This window comes from Heptranchias perlo, chromosome 21, assembly GCF_035084215.1.
Source record: "Heptranchias perlo isolate sHepPer1 chromosome 21, sHepPer1.hap1, whole genome shotgun sequence".
Lineage (NCBI taxonomy): Eukaryota > Metazoa > Chordata > Chondrichthyes > Hexanchiformes > Hexanchidae > Heptranchias > Heptranchias perlo.
Window position 1 is genome coordinate 49835218 of NC_090345.1, and position 15418 is coordinate 49850635.

The 15418-nt window shown below is 45.7% G+C and overlaps 1 protein-coding gene across 5 annotated transcripts; it reads left to right on the plus strand.

The window, feature by feature from the left end:
- The first annotated feature begins 1339 nt into the window (after window positions 1-1339).
- On the plus strand, window positions 1340-11972 carry hnrnph3 (heterogeneous nuclear ribonucleoprotein H3 (2H9)). 5 transcript variants are annotated; one of them, XM_068002638.1, is made up of 13 exons: window positions 1340-1468; window positions 2554-2589; window positions 2674-2775; window positions 2862-3017; window positions 5851-5994; window positions 6690-6828; window positions 7952-8139; window positions 8932-9024; window positions 9312-9427; window positions 9554-9689; window positions 10889-10975; window positions 11065-11160; window positions 11590-11972. In XM_068002638.1, exons 1-13 carry the CDS (start codon window positions 1453-1455, stop codon window positions 11757-11759), a joined length of 1479 nt encoding a protein of 492 aa, XP_067858739.1. In that variant the 5' UTR covers window positions 1340-1452; the 3' UTR covers window positions 11760-11972. The 5 variants fall into 5 exon arrangements, with proteins under 5 accessions (XP_067858739.1, XP_067858740.1, XP_067858737.1 ...); XM_068002639.1 differs by having other exon boundaries at window positions 11065-11157; window positions 11592-11972; XM_068002636.1 differs by having other exon boundaries at window positions 2554-2775.
- The last annotated feature ends 3446 nt before the right edge of the window (window positions 11973-15418 follow it).

The following is a 15418-nucleotide window of genomic DNA, read 5'->3' on the forward strand; positions in this document are numbered from 1 at the left end:
GGAATCACATTAGCTTTCCGCCAGTCCTCTGGCGCTATTCCCTTTTCTAATGAATTTTTATATTTATGTAATAGTGCCTCTGCTATCCCTTCCCTAACTTCTTTTAATATACGCGGATGCAATCCATCTGGACCCGAGGCTTTGGTTAGTTTATCAATTATCTCCCCACTTTCTATCTTAAATGTCTTCATATCTTTTGTGCTCTCTTCTTCTAATGCCATGTCCACCTTGTTAGTCTCCCTGGTGAATACGGAGGCAAAGTAACTATTTCATTTTTCTGCCATTTCGCTGTGAGTTTATCGTGCGTATCCCTTAATAGCCCTGTCCCTATTCTGATTTTTCTTTTGTTATTTATGTGTCGGTAGAACACTTCACTATTTCTTTTTATATTTTCTGGAGTTTAGAAGAACGAGAGGTGATCTCATTGAAACATATAAAATTCTTAGAGGACTTGACAGGGTAGATGCTGAGAGGCTGTTTCCTCTGGCTAGAGAGTCTTGAACTAGGTTGTCGGCCATTTAGGACTAAAATGAGGAAGAATTTCTTCACTCGGAGGGTTGTGAATCTTTGGAATTCTCTACCTCAGAGGGCTGTGGATGCTGAGTCGTTGACTTAGATATAGATTTTTGGACTCCAGGGGAATCGAGGGATATGGGGATCGGGTGGGAAGGTAGAGTCCAAGTTGAAGATCAGCCATGATCTTATTGAATGGCAGAGCAGGCTCGAGGGGCCGTATGGCCTACTCCTGCTCCTATTTCTTATAACTTAATTTCATAGTTTCTCTTTTCTGTCCGAATTGTTTTGATGACTGCTTTCCTCACCTCCTTATGTGCTGTACCATTATATGGTTCAGTTACTGGTCTCCCTTGCCGAGCAGTGCCTTGGGTCTGCCGCACCTTCCATCACCAGGCTGCCTAGCAACCCCCCTCCCCCACACGGGGGGGGAGGCGGAGGCGGGGTCCCGGTGAGTGACAGGAGCTCGGTCCCAGTCTCTGAAGAGCAGGGGGCGGGGTCCCGGTGAGTGACAGGAGCTCGGTCCCAGTCTCTGCAGGGTATGGGGCGGGGTCCCGGTGAGTGACAGGAGCTCGGTCCCAGTCTCTGCAGGGTATGGGGCGGGGTCCCGGTGAGTGACAGGAGCTCGGTCCCAGTCTCTGAAGAGCAGGGGGCGGGGTCCCGGTGAGTGACAGGAGCTCGGTCCCGTCTCTGTAGGGCAGGGGGCGGGGTCCCGGTGAGTGACAGGAGCTCGGTCCCAGTCGCTTTCGGGCGGGAGGTGGGTCATCGGTGAGTGACAGGCGGCGGTCTCGGCGGTTTCTCGCGAGATTAGCTGGTTGGCGGGCTGGATCAGGCGCCATTTTGCCGAGAGTCGGGTGGGTCCGGTTGTCGGAGCGAGGCCGGTGCTGCGATCTTCATTGTCCCGTGTTGTGAACGCTGAGGTCGGACCGATTCGACACGATGGCGCAGGAGGACGGTAATCAGTAACGAGATGGTTCCAGGGCCCGGCCAAGAGCGGCCCCGGGCCGCCTGAGCGCCTCCCGCTGCGGCCCCGGGCCCTGTGAGCGCCTCCAGCCCGGGCCTAGTGCGGCCTCGGACTGTCTGAGCGCCTCTCGCCCGGGCCTAGTGCGGCCTCGGACCGTCTGAGCGCCTCCCGCTCGGGCCTAGTGCGGCCCCGGGCCCTGTGAGCGCCTCCCGCCCGGGCCTCGTACGGCCTCGGACCGTCTGAGCGGCTCCCGCCAGGGCCTAATGCGGCCTCGTGGTGTATGAGCGCCTCCCGCCCGGGCCCAGTGCGGCCTCGGACCGTCTGAGTAGCTCCCGCACGGGCTTAATACGGCCTCGTGGTGTGAGTGGAGGGAGAGGTTGCCAGGCGAGCATCTCCTCGGGGTGAGACTGCTGGAGCCGATGTGACTGTTCCGGAGCCCCGGCCTCCACACGCCCGTCCGAACGCGCCCATTTTAAAGCGTGGCCTTTAGGGCCGGTCGGGCCGCGGAGTTGCCCTGGTCCGTGTCCCGGATCGGTGGCGCCCGAGCCCCGGATCACAAACAGTAATGTGATAATGAGCAGATAATCTGTTTTTAAGTGATGTTGTTTGAGGGATAAATATTGGCCGGGACATCGGGGAGAATTCCCCAGCTCTGCTTCGAAATAGTGTGATGGGATATCTTTACCAAACCCGGGGTGCGGGGGTGGGCCAGCCGCAATTCTATGCTCAAGTCTCTGGAATTGGACTTGAACCCACAACCTTCTGAATCAAAGGTGAAAGTGAAACACGGCTGATCGGATAAAGTCCGTTTCTGTTTGAGGTTTCAGACCAGTCAAGTCTCTACCATTAGGATACTAGTGATCGGTCCTCTGTGCAGGACTGTGTGCTGTTCCTGGAGTAACCTGGGTCTGCCTGCTGTGCTTTGCTCTGTGGGAACAGTCTCATTCTGGTCCTCTAAAAGAGCAATTGAGGAATTGAAACCAAGTCTCATGCAGCGAGCAAAGTGCAAGCGATTTGTTAATCAGTGTGATTCCAGTGAAGAGTAAAACTAACTCAAACATGTGGTTGTTTTACAGAAATTTTTACTAACTTGGAACCAGAAATCGAAGAAGGTATTGATTTAGATTACAAAGAGTTGAATTGTTTTGGGCACGATCCTCAGCCAGCTGCTACTGAATGTTTGACTGTGATTGCAGAGAAAGAGCCCGAAATTCCTACAAAGGAGGAAGACTTTGTTGTGCGAGTGCGTGGCCTACCGTGGTCGTGTACGCCCGACGAAGTGACCCGGTTCTTCTCAGGTCCGTGTGGTTGGGATTGATTTTAGCTGCTGCTGTGGGTGATGCATGTTTATTCAGTTATTTTGTTGGGTGTTCTTTTGTTGTAGAGTGTGATATTCGAAACGGAGTGAGCGGAGTGCAATTTACCACCTCCAAAGAAGGTCGTCCAAGCGGCGAAGCTTACGTGCATCTGGATAAAGCCGAAGACTTCAAAAAAGCCTTGGCGAAGGACCGGAAGTATATGGGCCACAGATATATCGAAGGTCAGTAACAGTCAGCTCTACGTTGAGCTGGGTGACTTCGTAGCACAGACTGTCCGAGGCAGGCCATTGTGCCCCTCGTGTCTTCTGTTGCGGGGGTTTCTGTACATTCCAGGCACTGCTTTTGTTCCTTTGTATTTTATTCGAGGGTGACACAACCTGTATTAAGTATTGTGTAATGTCTCAAGCGTGACAGGTGGAAGGGTATACACCTGAGATTTTATACTACTAGTGAAATCTCCTGCGGTGCTGTCACGGTAAGTCAGAGGATGCACTGTTTATATAAAGATCATGTCGTAGGCCATTCAGCTTCTCAAGCCTGTTCCGCCATTCAATTAGATCATGGCTGATCTGTACATCAACTCAGTTTACCTGCTGGTGCTCCATATCCCTTGATACCCTTACCGATCAAAAATCTGTCTGTCTAGGTCTTGACAGTTTCAATTGTTTGCGCACCCACTGCCTTTTGGGGGGGAAGAGAATTCCAGAGTTCCATTACCCTTGGTGTGAAAAAGTGCTTTATCATTTTAAATTCCTTGATTAGCTCAATCGTCTGTACTTAAGGGAATACAAGCCAAATCTATGCAACCTGTCATTATCTAACCCTGGTATCATTCTAGTGAATCTGTGCTGCAGCCTCTCCAAGGCCAGCTTATCCTTCCTGAGGTGCGGTGCCCAGAACTGAACGCCTAATGGCACTTCACCAGAGTTCTGTACAACTGAAGCATAACTTCCACCCCTTTGAGATAAGGCCAACATGCCATTAGTCTTTCTGACCATGTCCCGAAGCTATCCCGTTCAGTCATCACTGTTTGTATGATGAGCAATGAGTTGGAGACATTGCTGCGTTCTGTTGGTGGATGGTTTCTCTACATTCCAGTCCGCTGCCTGTTTTCCTGTGTATTATACCGTGCAACAGCAGAAGTCTAATGGACAGGAAGGCAACAGTGTGCCCCTCGAGCTCTATCGTCAGTGGCAGAGCTTTTGGGTAGTATTTCTGCCTTGCTGCTTTCCCCAGTTTTAAATCCCATCTCTTCGCCTGTGCATTCATTCCTGTCCCCTCCTCTGCTTGGGTTCAACTGCAAACTTTGGAGTACCTCATCACTTCTGCTTTGTTGAAGGGCGCTGTATAAATGTGGGAGTGAGTGTCTGAAGATTGGCAGGGTAGTGGTGCAACATCAGTTTTACTGTTGAAAGTAACAAACACCGTTCTAGCCTAGTGGATCACTACACTTTGTTTTGCCAGTTACGTCACAGGTTTGATCCTTTATGCTGAGATAGTGTGGGGCTGTTGCAAAATCATGCTGGAAATGCTCAGGTCAGGCAGCATCTGTGGAGAGAGAAAGAGTCAACGTTTCAGGTCAATGTTCTTTCATCAGAATTAGATGGTGTTACAGATTAACAATTTTTAAGCAGGTACAGAGCTAGGGAAAAGAACTAAAGGGGAAGGTCTGTGATAGGGTGGAGGGCAGGAGTGATTAAATGACAAGAGATGATGGTACAAGGCAAAAGGGCGTAAACAGACAGAAGATGGGCCTGGAGCAAGTGTAAATAGTTAAAGCAGATGGAGAGAAGCATGGAAAATCCGGCAAAGTAGAGAATGCTCCCGTGGCCCGGGAATGTGACCCCAGCAGCCATGTACTGATGGGGAATCCCCCCCCCCAAGAGGGTTGTGAATGGTTACAGAATGCCCCAGAGAAAGTGGGAGTGGCGGTTAAGATGAAGGCACGGCCACCAATGGAGGGGCGAAGGAAATCGGGGATGCGCAAGATTCCAGAATTGGAGGAGCGCTTAGAGGGTTGTATGGCTAGAAGAGGTTACAGCTACCTTCCTGGTGCTTCCTGTGAGGACACATTTCACTCAGTTTGAGGGAGCGAGAGGTTTCTTAGTCACTTGCCTTAGGCCTGTGAGATGGAGGGGGGTTTGTCTTGTCAAATTGTCAGTCAGAGTTACTACCTTGAGTGGAATACCTACCCTTTGGTGTGGGAACAGAATGCATCTGTCTTAACTGAGCTCCCGCTGAACATGGAATGGCTGTCTCGGTTGTCACAGAAAATGATCTGGCAATAGCCTGAATGTCTGAGATCTTTACAATAGACCCCCCTTGAATAGCTAATTTGATCTTCAAAGCATCATAGTAATCAGCCTGGTTTCAGGCTGCTGGCTTCTTGTGGAAAATGCTATTTAACAATACAGGAAAAGGCAATCCAGCTTGGCCAGCCCAGGCAAGATCCAATCTGCCACAACTGTGACAAACGAGACCACGTGGGACTCCCACCATGTTCTGTCTGCTCCGAAAGGCAGCAAGTAGCAAACTGTTACGTTTCAAGCTAAAACTAAGATAGTTTATTTACAAGAAAAATCATTACACAGAAGCTGTAAGCCTGCAACTTTGCATTTTAAAGTTTAATTGGAAAACTTATTTCTAAAACACTTTGACTGTTGTCATATAAAAGAAATCTCTGAAATCATCACAGGTGGTGTGATTGGTTACACCATAGGTCCCTTTGAGCCTGAAAATGATTAAACCATCCTTGTGGTAAATTGTCAGAAGCCCTGGGGAGCAATGGAAGCAGTACGCTCCCCCTTGTGGTACAAGGTACATGGTTGCTGGAAGGAGTGGGTGTGCTGGGAAATGAACTTCACATTGGGCACCTTACCAGAGGATTGCAGATTTGGGTGGGAGACGGGAAAAGGCCCGGGCAGAAGCTGTCTCTGCTACAAAGCAGCAGTAATGGGTGTAGAGGGAACCCAGAGCGGTGTTTGAGGATTTATATGGGGTGGAGGAGTCTGTGTCTTGTAGACGAGCTATAGTGTGTACTCTTTTCCCCCTTAGTTTTCAAATCTAACGGCAGTGAGATGGACTGGGTGCTGAAGCATAGTGGTCCCAACCATTCCGATACTTCCAATGATGGCACAGTGCGACTCCGTGGGCTTCCATTTGGCTGCAGCAAGGAAGAAATTGTTCAATTTTTCACAGGTATTTTTCACTCAATTCCTAATAGGACAAAAAATGTTCATTTAGCATATTGCTATTATATCTGCTCATCTGTTGTAATTTGTAATGGGTAAATGGTACCAAGTACTTTATCATGAATTTTGTTATCTGAAATGTTTAACTGCTTACCGTATGAACAGTGTGTGTGTGTTTATAGTGTAAATTTAAAATCATAGACAACAATGGCAAGAACTGGATTTGGTTATGTTATGTTAAGACGAAGTGTTAAGAGCCTAAGAAAACAAGGAACTATATATAAATGTTTGTGACATCTGGTACCTAAATGTAACTTCAGACCGCCTAATGTAATTTTTAATCATCTGACCTAGTTGGATTCAACATAATGGAGTTTGTGTTTCCAACGATTGCTGCCGTACACCAGAGCAGTTCAGTTATTAAGAGTTGTAATTGAAACGAGTTTTGAAGTTGAGATGTACTCATTGTTTAACTGATTATTTTGAAGCTGAACACTTTTATAAATCAGTATGAAAGTTGGGTCACTAACATTAAGCTGTTTTTAACTGTCTTGAAGTTTTAAGTATAGATTTATAAGTATTTTACATTTTATGTGTTGGTAACTGGGCTTTAATCTTTTATATATTTGTAGATATTGTTGGGAATTGTGCATCATTTAATATTGTTCCCCTTGACGGGGTTATTTTGTCCTTGGGTTAAAGGGTTGGAAATCGTGCCAAATGGGATAACTTTGCCGATGGACTACCAGGGGAGAAGCACAGGGGAGGCCTTCGTGCAGTTTGCTTCAAAGGAGATAGCAGAAAAAGCACTGGGGAAACACAAGGAAAGAATAGGGCACAGGTGGGGATGGACGGACGGGTTGGTTATTCATCTTAAAGTCAAGTTTAAACGCTGGGTGCTGGTATATGACGCTCTGAGGCTGGGACTACACACTGATCTTGCACTCAGTTAAGAAAATGTTTGTACATGAATGAAGGATGGTCTTTATAGAGCTGTTCTATAATCCTGAGATTCCCCCGGTAAAAGCTGCTAATGTAGCTTGATTGAATTGTGCCATTTAAAATAAAGTGAATGTGATGAATAATTCCAAACAAATAATCCAGAAAACTAGTTTGCAAATGTTTTGCCAAGATTTTTTTTAAAAAGGTCTCACAGCTGCCCCAAATTCTAGGTGGCTTGTGTGTTCTTATATCCCAGAGAGAGTCCGATTTGGAGTGCTGTATAAACCTGTGTGGGGTGTTTATGAGCCCTTTTGAGTTGGTGCACTGACAGTAACATTTCATTTTGCCCTTGACCTGCCGTCACCGGCAGCACAGTGCTTGCTCACTCGTTACTTTCTTTTGTGCTCAACACCCCCTCCCTGCACTGTAATATTTGCTCTCTAGCATGTCCCTCCCATCCCCCTTCCTACAGTGGTTGGTTTCATTTCCCAGGTGTGCCCAGCCCCCTCTGGGGCTTCCAGTTTCAGTACCTGGGGCTCCCTCGCCCTCTGTCTTTCTTGGTTTTTCAACCTGCAGATCAGTGAATGCCCAAGATGATGATCAGTATTAATTTATTGTAATTACAACTATTGCGACTGTAAGTGTTTCTATACATATCCATGTTTTCATGCATTAGAATCAGATCCAATTGTTGGCCTCTAAATTTACTTGGTCTCCAAGCTTCAAGGAGATTACTTAACAAGAATGATATAAACGTTAATATATTCAAACAGTAAATATGCTTGTTCCATTGAGAAATCATAAGATTAAAACAATCTGTGTCATGTAGGAACCAATGTTAAATTTGTGTAGTATTGGAATGCTTTAGAAACGAATAGTATTTACCGCTAGTAGATTATGTTCTAAAGTAAGCGGAGACCTATATTATATATTTTACATTCAGTTTTTTAATTGTTATCCAGAGTATCTTTTTTGCGATGACTATTTCTCCTGAATGCTAATTTGTACTCGTTGTGATTTAGGTACATTGAGATCTTTAAAAGCAGCAGAAGTGAGGTCAGAGCGTACTATGATCCGCCAAAGAGGCTGATGGGGCAGAGACCAGGCCCCTATGATCGGCCAGTCGGGCGAGGTGGTTATCTTGGCGCTGGCCCCCAGCGAGGGGGTGTTTATGACCGAATGCGGCGTGGAGGAGGAGGATATGGTGGGGGTGAGTTTTTGCTAAATGGAAGTGCTGTTTTAATATATTCCAATACTGTATAGATACATATATCGATATGATATAAAGGCAGCAAATGGGCTGAGGTGGGAGGGACCATACAAATCAACGTGGAGGAAACTCGATCAGAAACTACTTGAGCACCTGCCAGCACAACCAATCCTGAATGACCAATCAAATTATACAATCATCTGCCATTAGTTTTTTGCTGTCAGCCTGCTGAGTTTGGGCTAAGTGTGGGGTTTCTGTCAACAAAAAAACAATCAATCAAAACAAATTCTTGGGTACAAAACAATTAGGTAATAGTGTAGTTCATTGCAAGCACAGAATGTGGGGACCTGTGTGTTTGAGGCTGAGTGTTAGTTATGGGGTTGAGGTCATGGGGAAACTGGCATGTATCTGCAAATTATAGAATCATACAATGATACAGCACAGGAGGCCATTTGACCCATCGTGCCTGTGCCAGCTCTTTGAAAGAGCTATCCAATTAGTCCCACTCCCCTGCTTTTCAGGTATTTATCCAATTCTCTTGAAAGTTACTATTGAATCTGCCTCCACTACACTTTCAGGCAGTGCATTCCAGATCGTAACTGAGTTTTTTAAAAAAAAAAATATTCTGCTCATTTCCCCACAATGCTGAGTGTCAGCATTTGGAGCAGCATTCCCAGTGTTTACAGACTGACATTGTGTGATGCCCAGAGTGCCAGCACTTGGAGCTGCATTCCCAGTATTAACCCTTGCAATGTTTAGGTTTTGAACAACTAATCCTTGTGGTTTGTGCAGGTTACGGTGGGTACGATGATTACAATGGATATGACAACTATGGTTATGGGAATGATGAATACGATGGGCCCGGGGCAATGAGAGGCAGCAGAGGTACGTTTGATCCATTTAATTGCGTTTTGTAATGGCTGAAATCTTCAAACGGGTTACATCTGAAATATTTTTAAAGGGGGGGGAAGAGAGAAAAGTTTGGTGGGGGGAGAGAATGGGGCTGATCGGATGGGGTAGGAGAGGCTGTCTATGCTTTTCATCCTGTGCTGGGCATTTAATGGAAGCTGTTAGCTTTTCAGTGGTGGTGTTGGCATAAAATGAGGGGCAGAGTGGTACCAGCCTTGTTGGCATTTTCAAGCCTTTGACTGTGATTTGTGCTCTGTTGAAAGGTATGGGTAACCATGGATACGGAGGTGCTGGAGATGCCAGCTCGAGCTACCTGAGTGGACACTTTGTGCACATGCGAGGCCTTCCATTCCGAGCAGTGGAGGATGATGTCGCCCATGTAGGTTCTGAGTGATAAATTGCAGCCACTCTCAAACTGCAGATATTTCTCATCTTTTACATATTAAAATCACATTTCTGAAGTTAAATTCTGCGGATTAATGTTGCCATCTTGTTGACCCTGTAGTTTTTTTCCCCGCTGAATCCTCTGCGTATCCACCTGGAGTATGGAAGTGATGGCCGAGCTACAGGGGAGGCCGATGTTGAATTTGCAACACATGAGGACGCAGTGGCTGCCATGTCCAAGGATAAAGCTCACATGCGTAAGTGTGTAACGTTGTCTCTAGTCTAGACTCCCCCGAGGGTTCCAGTAGCTGAGCCGTACACAAGGGGAGGTTCCCGATTCCAGCACCAGTCTGTGCTGATTTAGCTGATCTCTATCCATGGCCCTGTGTTTGTTAGAAATCAAATGTAGCCAAGGCCCATGCTGCTGACTGGGATCCAGCAGGTCCATTCTGGGAAGTGTGTACACAGGAGCAGGTTCCTGTGGCTGCCAGCTTCGCTGCTGATACTAACTATATGGTCTTGCTTGTGAGTAATGGCCACTTACACCAGTTACTGGAGGGTGACAGTGCCTGTCCTAGCAGGAAAATAGATATTAAAATGGAGCTATTTGTAGTTAAGTGGCTAACAGCTGCACCCATCGAGCGTTTAATGGTTGCAATTGTCTGGAAGCTGGGCAGATTCACCTGTCTGGTATGGGAGCTGAAACAAAGTTGTGGTTACATCTGACCAAATTGAGTGGATTTAGTGTCTGCCTCTGTTCTTTTTCTATTCTCTCTCTTCCCCCCCCCCCCCCCCTTAAAAAAAATCTGGATTTGAATGCAGTCCCAATTCATGAAATGATAAATTTTCTAATTACATAATGAAATGAGTTTTTAAAAATGCTTTATTCATTCTGCGGATATGGGCATTGCTGACAAGGCTGACATTTACTGCCCATCCCTAGTTGCCCTGAGAAGGTGGGGCTGGGAGCAGTTTGATACAACTGAGCAGCTTGTTAGGTCATTTCAGATTGATGTGGGACTGGAATCACACATGCCAGACCAGGTAAGGACGGCAGCTTTCCTTCCCTAGAGGATATTAGTGGACAAGTTGAGTTTTTACGGCAATCCAACAGCTTCATGGTCACTTTTACTGATAACCAGCTTTTTATTAAATTGAATTCAAATTCTCAAACAGCCATGGTAAGATTTGAACTCACGTTCTCTGGGTTAATAGTCAAGTACATAACCTTTCACCACCATACCTCCCCAAGCCCAAACATAATCCGGTCTAGTGGGTACTTTGTGTCCATAAATGAGGCCAGAGTGCCGCCGGGGAGGTGCTGAGAGGTTCAGGGCTTTTGAGTGATGTTTTGCTTTCTCAAATGGGCCTGCTGCAAAAAGTGGACAGGTGCCTCCTAAAATAAAGCTGATTTAGTTGCTGCATCTCTGTAAGGTGGTTGATTTTCTTGTTTCAGAGCATCGATACATTGAGCTGTTTTTGAACTCAACTGCGGGAGGAGGATCTGGCAACTATGGAAGTAGCTATGGAGGCCACGCAATGGGTGAGTTGGATTTTAAACCAGTCGTGTTGTTCAGCTGTCCTGTGATTGTTCTCAATATATTTATCTAAAAAGCTTCTTGTCTCCTGTAGGGAACCAGGGAGGTTATGGGAGCTCTGGGAACCATGCGATGTCCAGCAGTTACGGAGCTGGCTACGGGAATCAGAGCGGCGTGGGCTCTTATGGTAAGGAAAGTTACAGTCTGCTGCTTCAACTTCAGAACAAATGAGGTGACCACTTACTATTTTAGAGCTGAATTAAGTTCACGTGTACTCTTGTAATGTAAGATTAAAAATTGTTGCGTTTCCATGTCCGGTTTGTTTTATGACTGCACTGACTCTCAGCAGTTGCGTGGGTTTTAGTTGATGCATGTCTAGAAGTTGAATGTGTTACTTAAAGCCTGAATTTAGCATCTTTTTATCTTTAAAATATATGGGGGTGTCCTAGACTATAAATGAGAAATAATTGATTAACAGCATGTTTTGCAATTTGGAAATAAGTAATCCCTTTTCTACAACTACCCTGATGTAATATTGTTTGGCGGACCATCAACCTTTAAATGGCTGTATTAAAAATACAAATAGATTTGAAGGCTTTACGATTGAATTCTTTATTCCAGGTCGGCACGGTGGAACCAACAACGGTGCAGGGGGATACTACGGCAGCGCCGGAGGCATGGGAATGGGGAGTAACATGGGAGGAATGGGGAGCATGGGCGGGGGTGGAGGCTGGCGGATGTATCAGTAACTCCGCAGGACAGCCTCAAGGTGACGCTGGCCGCTTCTAGTCATTTTGTTTTCGTATTCTGCAGAACTTGTAGTTCTGAGTCCGTAATCTTCCCGCTCTGTTTCTATAACAGGGTCTGGACATGATAGTTTAAGTTGGTGATAATGTTCATTCAAATTTTCAGGTTTCATTTTTGCTTCAGTTTTCCTTTTTATTTGGCAGTATTTTTTTTTCCTCATGAAATATCCTGAGTGTAATAAAAGTTTTAAAACTATTTTAAAATGGTTGGTTCTGTGATTTGAAGTTGTCTGGTATCAAGAAACAATAACACACAGGACCAGGTGTAGGCCATTTAGCCCCATACCCCTTAGATTTTTGTTAAAAAGGTATTATCACTCATTTAAAATTAACAATTGAGCTAGCATCAACTGTTATTTGCAGAAGAGTTCCCTAATTTCACTCCTGGCTCTAATTTTTAGGCTATGTCCTAGTCTTAGATTCCCTAACCAGCAGAAATTGTTTCTATCTACCCTAAGTTACAGGGAAAACAACCCTTGTTTGTGTAATCTGTCCTCAGAATCATAGAAGTTAGAACATGTCCATGTCACCCAGTTTATACCACTAAGCTAGTCCCAATTGCCTGTACTTGGCCCATATCCCTCTATATCCATCTTACCCATGTAACTGTCCAAATGCTTTTTAAAAGACAAAATTGTACCCGCCTCTACTACTGCCTCTGGCAGCTCGTTCCAGACACTCACCACCCTTTGAGTGAAAAAATTGCCCCTCTGGACCCTTTTGTATCTCTCCCCTCTCACCTTAAATCTATGCCCCCTCGTTATAGACTCCCCTACCTTTGGGAAAAGATTTTGACTATCTACCTTATAGACTTGTATAAGATCACCCCTCAACCTCCTACTCTCCAGGGAAAAAAGTCCCAGTCTATCTAACCTCTCCCTATAAGTCAAACCATCAAGTCCCGGTAGCATCCTAGTAAATCTTTTCTGCACTCTTTCTAGAATAGGCAGCTGGGATCAAGTGGATCCCTTGAAGAGTATAGAGATTGCCGGAAATCAGGAGGGCAAAAAGGGGACATGAGATTGCTTTGGCAGATAAGGCAAAGGTGAATCCAAAGAGCTTCTACAAATACATAAAGGGCAAAAGAGAAAGTAGGGCCTCTGAAGGATCAACAAGGTCATCTATGTGCGGAACCACAAGAGATGGGTGACATCCTAAATGAATATTTCGCATCGGTATTTACGGTTGAGAAAGGCATGGATGTTAGGGAACTTGGGGAAGTAAATAGTGATGTCTTGAGGAGTGTACATATTACAGAGAGGGAGGTGCTGGAAGTCTTAACGCGCATCAAGGTAGATAAATCTCCGGGACCTGATGAAATGTATCCCAGGACGTTATGGGAGGTTAGGGAGGAAATTGCGGGTCCCCTAGCAGAGATATTTGAATCATCCACCGCTACAGGTGAGGTGCCTGAAGATTGGAGGGTAGCAAATGTTGTGCCTTTGTTTAAGAAGGGCGGCAGGGAAAAGCCTGGGAACTACAGACTGGTGAGCCTGACATCTGTAGTGGGTAAGTTGTTAGAGGGTATTCTGAGAGACAGGATCTACGGGCATTTGGAGAGGCAGGGACTGATTAGGAACAGTCAGCATGGTTTTGTGAGAGGAAAATCATGTCTCACGAATTTGATTGAGTTTTTTGAAGGGGTAACCAAGAAGATAGATGAGGGCTGTGCAGTAGACGTGGTCTACATGGACTTTAGCAAAGCCTTTGACAAGGTACCGCATGGTAGGTTGTTACATAAGGTTAAATCTCATGGGATCCAAGGTGAGGTATCCAATTGGATACAACATTGGCTTGACGACAGAAGACAGAGGGTGGTTGTAGAGGGTTGTTTTTCAAATTGGAGGCCTGTGACCAGTGGTGTGCCTCAGGGATCGGTGCTGGGTCCGCTGTTATTTGTTATTTATATTAATGATTTGGATGAGAATTTAGGAGCCATGGTTAGTAAGTTTGCAGATGACACCAAGATTGGTGGCATCGTGGACAGTGAAGAATGTTATCTAGGATTGCAACGGGATCTTGATAAATTGGGCCAGTGGGCCGATGAATGGCAGATGGAGTTTAATTTAGATAAATATGAGGTGATGCATTTTGGGAGATCGAATCGGGCCAGGACCTACTCCGTTAATGGTAGGGCGTTGGGGAGAGTTATAGAACAAAGAGATCTAGGAGTACAGGTTCATAGCTTCTTGAAAGTGGAGTCGCAGGTGGATAGGGTGGTGAAGAAGGCATTCAGCTTGCTTGGTTTCATTGGTCAGAACATTGAATACAGGAGTTGGGATGTCTTGTTGAAGTTGTACAAGACATTAGTTAGGCCACACTTGGAATACTGTGTACAGTTCTGGTCACCCTATTATAGAAAGGATATTAAACTAGAAAGAGTGCAGAAAAGATTTACTAGGATGCTACCAGGACTTGATGGTTTGACTTATAGGGAGAGGTTAGATAGACTGGGACTTTTTTCCCTGGAGAGTAGGAGGTTGAGGGGTGATCTTATACAAGTCTATAAAATAATGAGGGGCATAGGATAAGGTAGATCGTCAAAATCTTTTCCCAAAGGTAGGGGACATAGATTTAAGGTGAGAGGGGAGAGATCCAAAAGGGTCCAGAGGGGCAATTTTTTCACTCAAAGGGTGGTGAGTGTCTGGAACGAGCTGCCAGAGGCAGTAGTAGAGGCGGGTACAATTTTGTCTTTTAAAAAGCATTTGGACAGTTACATGGGTATAGAGGGATATGGGCCAAGTGCAGGCAATTGGGACTAGCTTAGTGGTATAAACTGGGCGACATGGACATGTTGGGCCGAAGGGCCTGTTTCCATGTTGTAAACTTCTATGATTCTAATAGGGTGACCAGAACTGTACACAGTATTCCAAGTGCAGCCTAACTAATGTCTTGTACAACTTCAACAAGACATCCCAACTCCTGTATTCAATGTTCTGACCAATGAAACCAAGCATGCTGAATGCCTTCTTCACCACCCTATCCACCTGTGACTCCACAGAGCTATGAACCTGTACTCCTAGATCTCTTTGTTCTATAACTCTCCCCAACGCCCTACCATTAACGGAGTAGGTCCTGGCCCGATTCGATCTACCAAAATGCATCACCTCACATTTATCTAAATTAAACTCCATCGGCCCACTGGCCCAATTTATCAAGATCCCGTTGCAATCCTAGATAACCTTCTTCACTGTCCACAATGCCACCAATCTTGGTGTCATCTGCAAACTTACTAACCATGCCTCCTAAATTCTCATCCAAATCATTAATATAAATAACAAATAACAGCGGACCCAGCACCGATCCCTGAAGCACACCGCTGGACACAGGCCTCCAGTTTGAAAAACAACCCTCTACAACCACCCTCTGTCGTCAAGCCAATTTTGTATCCAATTGGCTACCTCACCTTGGATCCTGTGAGATTTAACCTTATGTAACAACCTACCATGCGGTACCTTGTCAAAGGCTTTGCTGAAGTCCATGTAGACCACGTCTACTGCACAGCCCTCATCCATCTTCTTGGTTACCCCTTCAAAAAACTCAATCAAATTCGTGAGACATGATTTTCCTCTCAAAACCATGCTGACTGTTCCTAATCAGTCCCTGCCTCTCCAAATGCCTGTAGATCCTGTCCCTCAGAAT